The sequence below is a fragment of the Berghia stephanieae genome, chromosome 11 (assembly GCF_034508935.2).
Source record: "Berghia stephanieae isolate SIO BIC M18660-M18661 chromosome 11, UCSD_Bste_1.3, whole genome shotgun sequence".
NCBI lineage: Eukaryota > Metazoa > Mollusca > Gastropoda > Nudibranchia > Aeolidiidae > Berghia > Berghia stephanieae.
The window spans coordinates 14205070-14216858 of NC_088370.1; the positions used below are offsets into that span (position 1 = coordinate 14205070).

General features: G+C 32.2%; 1 protein-coding gene across 1 annotated transcript in view; it reads right to left on the bottom strand.

Moving 5' to 3' along the window:
- Window positions 1-4636: 4636 nt before the first annotated feature.
- Window positions 4637-11789, bottom strand: part of LOC144957240 (uncharacterized) — a 126930-nt gene continuing 119777 nt past the window's right edge. Inside the window, exons 60-64 of the mRNA XM_078888315.1 lie at window positions 10124-10323; window positions 9500-9673; window positions 7188-7291; window positions 6199-6389; window positions 4637-5233 (exon numbers count right to left, since the gene is read on the bottom strand). Of these exons, the coding sequence (XP_078744441.1) occupies window positions 4980-5233; window positions 6199-6389; window positions 7188-7291; window positions 9500-9673; window positions 10124-10323 (923 nt within the window). The 3' untranslated portion in view covers window positions 4637-4979. The remainder of the gene's footprint in view (window positions 5234-6198; window positions 6390-7187; window positions 7292-9499; window positions 9674-10123; window positions 10324-11789) is intronic.

Here is an 11789-nt window from a genome sequence, read left to right on the forward strand (position 1 = left end):
ATCATATGTTAAAAAAAATAAAATAATAATAACAGTACATAACAGAGATGATTTACAAGGAAAAAAATATCATCTCCCAAAACTATAACTATATATTCGACTGTTTCCCTCCAAGCCAAGGATTCCGGCCAGGGTCAGGACAAAACTAAGTAATCTCATTCCAAGACAAAGACAGAAATAAATTGAAGAACAGCTATACGGGGATAGAGGACGCAGTAAGTACCTCCCTGTCCACTATGGGAGGCCAGGGACCCCACCCAGTAGTTCAAATAGGAACAGATGTAGATTCAAAGAGTACACTATCAATGTACTTAGTTTGAGATCACCTAAATGAGTCATCCTGATACAAGCACAGGTCCCCACTAAGAGGAACACATTGTTTGTTTTTAAGGATTTTACAGCGCTTGCAACACATTAAGGTCATATCAGCGCCAGTAAAAAGGAAGAAAATGGGATAGTAAAAAGTTCTAGAATTACAATTAAAGAAACCAAGAGAAAGTAAGACAAAGGGGGAACTAGGAACAAATAGGGATCAGATGTAGATTCCAAGAGCATACCTTCAATGTACTTAGTTTGAGATCACCTATAAGTCTCATCCGGACACAAGCACAAAATCCAACAAGGAGGAATACACTCAAATGCTTACATTATACATTAAAAATAAATATAATAATACATGACAGAGAGATGATTTACAAGGAAAAAAATATCATTTCCCAAAAAAATATCTATGCATTTGACTATTTCCCTCCCAGCTAGGACTCCGGCCAGGGCCAAGACAAAACCAAGTAATCTCATTCCAAGACAAAGACAGACAGCTAGTTGGAAAACAGATATAGGGGGATAGAAGACACAGTATGTACCTCCCTGCCCACTATGGGAGGTCAGGATCCCCACCCAGTAGGAACACACTCAATTGTTTACAAATCGTATATAATATGTAAAACAATAATAATACAATGCAAAACAGGTTGATGATTTACAAGAAGAAAAAATATCATCTCCCAAATTCTAACTATCCATTTGACAATAGATTCTTTCATTGTAAACAATAAATTAATAAATTATAGAGAGAAAATTTAATATCACAGAATTATCGTATCATCATGTTTATATAAAATTATCATTACAGTCAAAACTTGTCAAGATATCACATCATATAGGAATATCTATATTTTGATGCTGCCCGTAAAACTAAATATTTTTTAAAAACAATCACAGGACATAAATTAAGGAAAGAAAATCAAGTAAAGGCAAAATGATAAGAACTAATAAATTAACGGGGTTTTTTTTTTTTGTTTGTTTGTTTTTTATTATAAATTTTAATCAACATAACTCACCCTCATAAAGTCAACATTCTTAAATTAAAAGGGACAGCGTGGCTCCGCGGTACAGTCTTTGCTTTGGACCCAAAAGGTACCGAGTTCGATCACCTGCCGCGCTGTGTGGCCTTGAGCAAGTCACCTTGTCCTAGCTCACTTTGCAGCGCTGCTCTGCAGCTGACGCCTGGGTTATTCCAGTCTTCCCTTGGAATAGAGCCTGAAGACAAATTTCCCCATGGGGATGAATAAAGGGAATTTTAAATTTAACTTCTGCAATAAGTCAACACCTCATCTTGGTCCAAAACTTTCTGTTCTATATTTCAGTGTGGATGTCAACTTTAAAGTCAACCAGTCTTTCTAGTCCGGTGGTGTTGGTTTATCAGGATTCCACTGTAATTAAATATCAGCATCTCTAATTTAAATTTTAAATTAATATCACAAAGTACCTAACGATTTAATATAAATATTTCTAATCTAAATTTATGAGATTCTGACATAATATCTATTGAAAAAATATCAACAGTCCTAATTTAAATTAATGAGATTGTGTGTTGTTTGTGTTTTTAAGGGTTTTACGGTGCTTGCAACAAATTTAGGTCATATCAGCGCCAGTAAAAAGGAAGAAAATGGGATAGTAAAAAGTTCTAGAATTACAATTAAAGCATCCAAGAATGAGGCAGACAAAGGGGAATTGGTTCAAATAGGAAACAGATGTAGATTCCAAGAGTACACTATCAGTGCACTTAGTTTGAGATCACCTAAAAGTCTCATACAGACACAGGCACAGGCCCCCACTAAGAGGAATACACTCAAATGTTTACAACGCATATGTAATACATAAACAAAACATAATACAGTGCATAACAGAGAGATGATTTACAAGGAAAAAAATATCATCTCCCAAAACTACCTATACATTCGACTGTTTTCCTCCCACCAAGGGTATCCGGTCAGGGCCAGGACAAAACCAAGTAATCTCATTCCAAGACAAAGACAGTAAGCATGTTGGAAAACAGACATAGGGGGATAGAAGACACAGTATGTACCTCCCTGCCACTATGGGAGGTCAGAAACCCCACCCAGTATGAAATTGTGACATGATAAATATCACATAGTATCTAATGACTTAATATCAACATTGCTAATTAAATTCATGAAATTGTGACATGATAACCATCACATAATATCTAATAACTTAATATCAACATTGCTAATTAAATTCATGAAATTGTGACATGATAACCATCACATAATATCTAATAATTTAATATCAACATTGCTAATTGAAATGCCTTTTCTATGCAACAAAAACAGTGATAAATCCTGGCTTTATTTGCCTCATGGTTTTAAAGATAACTTTTATATTTGATAAATTTGCCACCAAAGCACAACCAAATAAAAACCGACTTTTAAGGAACTTTTACCCACTTTGGCTGAATTGAAAACTTAACTTAAAATTACTTTAAAATAGAATAAAAATGGTAAAATTTCTAAAAAGTAAGCTTATTATTGAGCAACAAGCTTTGATTAATATTGCATATTTGAGCAATGGAATGTATTTATAAATCAACATATCAGCAGTGGTTAACGATTATAATACCTTAAGAAAGAATGAAAAAAATACAATAAACAAGGTGTCCCAGAAGTCGTGCACCATGTAGATTTATATAAAAACAAATATGAATATCAATGAATATCAATTTTATTAATCAAAATCACAATAGATGCTCACATTGTTCACCTTCAGCCTGAATACATGCATCGATTCTCTTTATAGATAGTATGCAGATGACGTCACTCAGGCCTTTGTTATTGTTTTTGCCATCCGCGTTTGTGAGTTGTTCTCATTAAAATGTATTAACCAGACTATAAAAGTTCATGGTTACACAGAGTTTGTGTGTTTGTCCGTTTTACTTCCGGATGGCAATGTTGTGAACTCCTTGGCCAAGCGCATTCTATCTATAAAACTATCTTTTACTCTAATGAGGGTTTCAGTTGTGATTTTTTGACATTCAGTTATGGTGCGCGACTTCTGGTACACCCTGTATATAGTAGAAATCAGGATAACATTGTGGTGCGCATACTCAGCATAAAAGTCCTAGTAAGAAATGTATTTACACTTTCCCAAAATATTCTAATATTAATTGTAAACCGGACAAAATAAATATATTTATATTAATAGTAATTACTAAGAATAATAATAACTCGTTAACCCATAAAATGAATATATAATAATAATAGTAATAGTAATAATAATAATAATAATAATAATAATAATAATAATAATAATAATAATAATACTAATAATAATAATAATAATAATAATAATAATAATAATAATAATAATAATAAAAATAATAATAATAATAAAATAATATACTCAATAAACTGAAAAATAAGGGAAGCAACTTGTTCATAGAGTAAATATAGAGTACTATTACAAGTTGATGTGAGCAAAATGACTGGGAAAAGATAAGAACATGATGTTAAAAATAAACATTAACATTAATTGATCTTTCTTGGGTTTTTTTAAGTAAAATCAATAACAATTATGTGTAAAATATTATTATTTACAATAATTGAAAATTTCTATAATGCAATTCACAGTCCCAAAACAGCAATAATTTAAATGTTTATCAAGCAGTAAGATAAAATAAACTTAATAGTAGAACATCTATAGTGTATAACTTATTTCAGATAAGTCAATCAAAACAAAATTTATGCAACATCAAATCATTAATTTTCCATGGAGTCATATTTTTTAAAATAACAATAAATAATTCGAGAGTTCTTTGTTACATCTAAAACTCCAAAAGCTCTGAACAATGGATAAAATGAGAAAAGAATGTAAACAGGCACCATTTTAGAATAAAAACGGTTCCCCAAAACTCAGAGAGTAGACCAATTGCCTCACACACAAACAGACTGGTATTCTGTTGAACTCGACGTGTACTTATTTGCAGGTCTGATAACCCAATTCATTATGGGCTCATTGTTGTAATGGAAATCTAAAAAAAAAAATGACACAAAATATTGTCCATTACAACAATGTTAAACTTGGTCCATAAGCGGGTTCAGATGTCAGACCTGCATATATGTACACATCGGCTGTACTCGAAAGAAATGTTTAAAACATTTTAGTTGAAAATGTGTTCTTTAAATATTGATCAAATAAAATGACCCTAATATCAAACTCTTTTAAATTCTTAAACCTGGGACTTCTTTTACAATTTGAGAATATTTGACAAGACGAGGGTCATTCTAATCAATCGATAATTGAAGGACGAGTATTCTGTCCAAAATTTTTAAAACAATTTTTTTATTTTTCAGAGAATCTATAGCAGTACCTATTGCTCCTGGATTAAGTCAACATTTTGTTCTGACCCATCTATGCCTATCTACCAAGAAGTGATTTGGTAGGTGGGTCTATTAAGTATGTTTAAAAGTACATTGCCATGGACTGATGTTGTCTCCAAAGGGTAGAAGGCAGTTATTAACATTCATTTACTGCTATAAAAACCAGGACGAACTTCGGCTCCATGAGCCCAATACCTCAAGAGGACAACATTTTTATTTGGCAACTTTTTAGAATAAACTTATAGCTTATTTTAGAATAATGTTTTAAAGCTCATTAAGATGGTTTATAATACATTTATTTTACATAACCAAACAAGCTCTACTCCTAGAATTCCTTCTAGAAAGCTCCTTTCCAGGCGTTCCTCTCACTTGGTCTTGCTGTTGTCGTTGCTGCTGTGACGATGGTGTTGATGGTTTTTGCTGCTGCTGCTGTTTCTGCTCCTTGCGTTGAGTTGAATCCATGGCCTTGGAATCGTCTTGTGTTTTTGTAGATTTTATATCCGTTAAGTTTTTCCTGGTATCAGGACTGTCCAGCTCATCATTCATATCTGGATCTGTTGTTAAAAAAAAATAAAAAATTATAATGTGAAAGACATTGATATTGATATAAACATAGCATCGTAAATTGTTGTGAACTAAGTTATTAAAAAAAATATGTCAATGTTGTAACTATCACATTAGAAACATTGGAGGAATCAGACATTATATTGATGAGGATATTACAAAGATGCTTGTTTATTCTTTTATTACTAGCAGATTAGATTATTGTAATGTATTCATACTTATTATGCAGTGTCGTGATTGTTTTTGTTTTTTAAAATAAAAAAACACAAACATTTTTATTAAATAAAGCGCCGCAGAGCTATATAAATTCATTATTTACTATTTACTATTAAAAGAATAGAATTGAATTTAATAAATTGTTTATTGTTGGTAAAAATACAAACATCTTTTATATATTAAAAAAATTAGCTAATTATCATTAATTAAAAAAAAAAAAGATTTTATGAAATAAAATAATTTCTATTTATCAAATTCATTAGAGACACAAGCCGTATGTTTATTGCATATAAATGTAAAAGAAAAGAACACTAGAGTTTTTATATAGCGCAATATTCACTAAATGTGCTCAAAGCGCTTTACAAAGGTCCCTGACCAACAGCGACATGTAACATGAAGAACGAGACATGACGCCTGTTAGGCGATATTACAATTTTTTCGACAGAGACAACACTGTTGACGACCAGGTACTCATTTTACACCTGGGTATGGTGAGAGAATGTGAGTAAAAGGGTCTTTTCCAAGGACTCAACTATGCGCTGCGCGAGGCTCAAACCCAGGACCTTCCGATCCAAAAGCGAGTGTCATACCACAAGACCACATAGCCACACGTAAATGTAATTGAATCATAAAATGGATGGTTTAAGTTGGAAAAAGAAAAAAACTTAGATCTAATTTAAAAATTAAAAAAAATATAAATTAGAAGAAAATTGAAAAAATAAATAAAATCAAGGCAAACCTTTGACAAATTTCGGAGGCAGGAATCCAAAGTCCATCTCTCTCATGGCCTTGACCATCAAGTCCACTCCCATACTCTCAGACACAGACTGCATTGAGGCCACTGACTGTTTGGACTCTAGCAGGGATACACGCATGGATGAACGGTGTGTTGGACACAGCCATGTCTGCTTACCATTGGGTAACACACACCTGAATGAAACAGAAAATATGTTTTTGTTTTCAAGGGTTTTACAACACTTGCAACACATTAAGGTCATATCAGGGCCAGTGATAGGAAGAAAATGGGATAGTAAAAAGTACAAAGGGGAATTGGTCCAAATAGGAAACATGTAGATTCCAAGACCACACTATAAAAGTACTTAGTTTGAGATCACCTAAAAGTCTCATCCAGACACAAACACAAGTCCCCGCTAAGAAGAATACACTAAAATGTTTACAAATCATATATAATATGTTTTAAAAAAACAGAATACAGCCAAAGAGATGATTTACAAGGAAAAAAATATCATCTCCCAAAACTAACTATACATTAGACTGTTTCCCTCTCAGTCAGGGTTTCCGGCCAGGACCAGGACAAAACCAAGAAATCTCATTCCAAGACAAAGACAGAAGCATGTCAGAAAACAGATACAGATATAGTAAGTACCTCCCTGCCCACTATGGGAGGAAACAAAATAGACAAAGCATAAGACAGTTCTTTTTTTTTCCCCCAGGTGTGATTAGGAACAAAAAAGTAAGTAGACCTTCAGAGCCTCAAGGCCCATTGAAGTCATCCCGATTTCGATAGCATTAAATGAACAATAGTTATTGCTTGCTACCCTCTAGATACCATGTTTGTCTATAACTAAGTACTTTCCATCAAATTTAGCATGCCTAGCTACCCAATCACTGCTTGGGAATCAATCATTGAAAAAATCTTGATGGATCTTGTTTCTTTTACACGTAAAGCGAGTGCTCTACAAGCTGAGCTAATGGGCCCCCTATTACCTTTTGAGACAACCCATTTGGTTCTTGACATCTGCCTTCTGGACCAGCTGTCTCAGTCCTTGGAAACTCTCATGGAAATCACTCGTGGCGGTCACCTTGGGATTCTAAAGGGAAACAAAGGAGAAAAAAAGACGTTTCAATAGTCTAAACGATCAAGTCTTCCAAAAAAAAAAAAAACAATTAAAATCCCATTAACTAACTCAAACTCAATCCTAGAGATTTTTGCTACTCTTGAAAATTGGAAAAATTGTATTAAAAATGAGCATGTACTTAGGTATTTTTATTCAACATTTATTAACATGTAAAAACTAAAAATATTAGCTTAGATACTACGCCTATAATTTGTCTCAGAAAAATGTAATTAATAGGCATGGGGTAAACGTAAAAGTAACCCCTGGTAAACTACGGATATAGTCGGTGTTAGGGTTGAGTGAGTTAATACAAATGTGTCATTGAAGTTGCGATATTTACATCAATAATAAAATCTACAAACACATGGAAGCTTTCCTTGTATTTCAAGGTGCTTCATGATAAAAATCACCAGCAAAGAACCTAGGTATCTCAATTCTTAAGTTACAAAGGGGCATAACTCAATAAATTATTTAAATCTCCAAAATCGACTTATATTACACTACACAGATAACAAACAAAGCTGAACAAATTGAACAGTAAATTCTTCTTCTTATTCTTCTTCCATTAAGACCAAAGCTTCAGGCTGAAAATTTTATGTCTGTCTTTTCAGTAACAGGGGTTTTAAAAGTTGTAAATTTCATGAGTGTTTGTGTGGTGATGTGGCCTTATTGTGGCCTTTTCGTAGTAGTAGGGAGGTCTGTTGTGATGGGTATCAAATTATTAAAAACAAGAAAAACTGATTGGAAACGAAATAATGATGGTGATGGTGGTAGTGATAATGATAACGGTGGTGGTGGTAGTAGTTATGGTGGTGGTATTAATGATGATGGTAATATTATTATTGTTATTGTTGTTATTATTATTATTATTATTATTATTATTATTATTATTATTATTATTATTATTGTTATTATTATTATTATTATTATTGTTTTATTATTATTGTATATTATTATTATTATTATTATTATTATTATTATTATTATTATTATTATTATTATTATTATTATTATTATTATTATTATTATTATTATTATTATAGTACGTATTGGTGGTTTTACGATTGTTGTATGTTTTTGTGGTTATTAATGGTATCAGTTTATTTTTGGGTTCTATTTACCATTTTTTTCCACTTTCAGGTAAGCCTATGTTGTCATCAAATTGTGTGATTTATTGGTGAAAGCCTAAGATTGAATAAATTTTTGAAACTTTGTAAAAAAGTCCTGGGTTCGAGTCCTGCTGTGAGCAGCAACTTAGTTGAATCCTAGACGTTAACTGTTTAGTTTCAGTTGGAAAAGATGTAATATCGCCTGTCATTCGTCACGTCTCATTCTGCATGTTAAGCGTTGCTGTTGCTTTTATTTCGGACCCCTAGTGAAGCAGTTTGAGTAAGTTTAGCGGAAATTGCTCTCTCTAAATGCTCAAGTATTTTGGGGTTTTTAATTGGGATTTTGTAATAGGTTGTATAACATTGTTAAAATATTCAGTGTTATTGATGAGTTTATGCAAGAATAAGAGATAACTTTCAAAATCATGCTAAGGGACACGTCAGTATAACTTTCAATCAATTGAAATCACCAAGGAAATGTTTAACTTATAACTATTTATTATTTTCCTCTTTAATAATAATATAATCCTTATTGTCAAAAAAAAAAAAATTGGCAATTTGTCATTTGGTTTACAATGTTTGGAATTAAAAATACAATACATAGATAGAAAAAAAAACATTAATAAAATAATAATTATAATAATAATAATAATAATAATAATAATAATAATAATAATTAAAAAAAAAAAAAAATAAAAAAAAAAAAAAAAAAAAAAAAAAAAAAAAAAAAAAAAAAAAAAAAAAAAATAAATAATAAATAATAATAATAATAATAATAATAATAATAATAATAATAATAATAATAATAATAATAATAATAATAATAATAATAATAATAATAATAATAAAACAATAAAATGATAAATGATATAAATATCTAAATGAAGATGACGTTTCATAACAGTTTACTTTTAATTAACTTACTTTGCTTAACAATCACTATCACTAATTTTTTTTTTTAAGAGAGAGACAGAGGTAATAAATGTCTCTCCACAGAAGTCCTTTAATAAAAAAAAGTCATAGCTATAAACCTTAAAAGTAATTTCTTTATCATTGATCTAATAGTTCTTACCCCTTCTAACCAGTTCATGTACTTTCTACCAACACCAGATGCCAATAGATTCAAAGTCAGCTTGCGACTGTAGCGTGCAAGGGCTGTAACTCTTGCAATGTAAGGAAGGAAGAGTTCCAAAGAGTGACCAAAATTGGACTCCAGTGGGAGAGGTTCTCCATAAACATGCCATCCCTGCAATGGAAGAACACTTTTGTAAAGAAAATATTGATAGATGTGACTTATGTATATAGAAAGATCTCCCCCCCCCCCCTTCCCCCCCAAAAAAAAACCCCCAAAAAACCCCCCAAAAAATGGTCAAGTGGTCAATATCCACTAAACGTGCTAGAGTGATTTACAAAGGGTCCCTGACCAGCAGCAACATGTAACATATAGAACAACACATGACACCTGTTAGGTGATATTACAATTTTTTTTCCGACAGGGACAACGCTGTTGACGGCCAGGTACTCATTTTACACCTGTGTACTGTGAGAAAATGTGAGTAAGGAGCCTCTTCCAAGAACTCAACTATGTGCCGAGCCAGAAAAAGAGTGTACTTACCACAAGACCACATAGCCGAACAAAGAATAACACAGTACTAAACAAATGATATAATCAATGCTTTGATCAGCAGATTTTTACCTCATCGTGCTCACATAGAAGGGAGACACCAAATTTCTGGTCAAAGAAATCCCCATGATCCGACAACGACTGGCCATGAACCACTGGCGATTTGTCTTTTTTCTCCGTTTCCACTGATGGCATTTGCAGTGGCTTTGGTGTCTCAGGTTTTCCTTCTTTTTCTTTGTCTTTCTCTTCTGACTCTTTGGTTTCTAGTTGACCTGGATGGATAAAATAAGTGGGTCAAAAGAAAATGTTTTGTTTTTTGTTTTTAAGGGTTTTATGGCGCTTGCAACACATTTAGGTCATATCAGCGCCAGTAAAAAGGATGGATGAAAATTGCATAGTAAAAAGTTCAAGATGTACAATTAAAAGGACTGGAGAAAAAAATAGGGAACAGAGTAGATTCCAAGGGCACACTTTCAATGTACTTAGTTTGAGATCACCTGAAAGTCTCATCCAGACAAAAGCACAGGTACCCACTAAGAGGAATACACTCAAATGTTTACAAATCATAATATAATATAAAGAAAACATAATCTCATCCCAAGACAAAGACAGATATAGGGGGATAGAAGAGACAGTAAGTACCTCCCTGCCCACTATGGGAGGTCAGGAACCCCACCCAAGTAAATAGAAAAAGAAAACCCCAAAGACCTGGAGAATTTATATTGTGCACGATATCCACCTAATGTGCTCAAAGTGCATTTCAAAGGGTCCCTTGACAACAGCAACACTTAACATATAGGATAAGACATGATGCCTGTTCGGTGATATTCCAATAATTTCATTTCCGACAAAGACAATGCTGTTAACAGCCATGTAGGTACTCATTTTACACTTGAGTATGGTAAGAGAATGTGAATAAAGAATCTTTTCCAAGGACTCAACTATGCGCTGCTCAGAGAGGGACTTGGACCTAGGACCTTCTGTTCCAAAGGTGAGTGTCATACCACTAGACCACCTGGCTGCACAAATGAATGATTTATCGAACCTTTAAACCCACACATATATATCAAAGTGATACTAGGCTGCTATAACCTGTGGACTGTAAAAAGTAATATAAACAAAAATGAATATAATAATAATAATAATAATAATAATAATAATAATAATAATAATAATAATAATAAATAATAATAATAATAATAATAATAATAATAATAATCTTTATTGTCCAAATTAAAGGCAATTCATGTGAGGTAAACAAATGCTCAGTTTGGTTCATGGTATGAAAATCAACACGTTTACAAATACAGACACAGCCATACACGAACATACACGCTTGCACATTGTTTCTACACATGTATACAAAAGAAATGAGCGTACATACATACACATATACATACATACATACATACATACATACATACATATATACATACATATATACATACATACATACATACATACATACACATACATACATACATACATACATACATACATACATACATACATACATACATACATACATACATACATACATACATGCAGACATACATACAAACCAGCATACCATCGTATAACAGCTTCAAAAAAGAACAAAATACCAAACACAGAACGTTTTGAGCTCAAAACCCTTCTTCAGCCAACAACAAAAAAAACAAAAAAGAGAAATACATTAGCTAAATTCCAGATTGAAGACAGAATGTAGTCATGTATTTACAATGTGTTTACAGTTTCT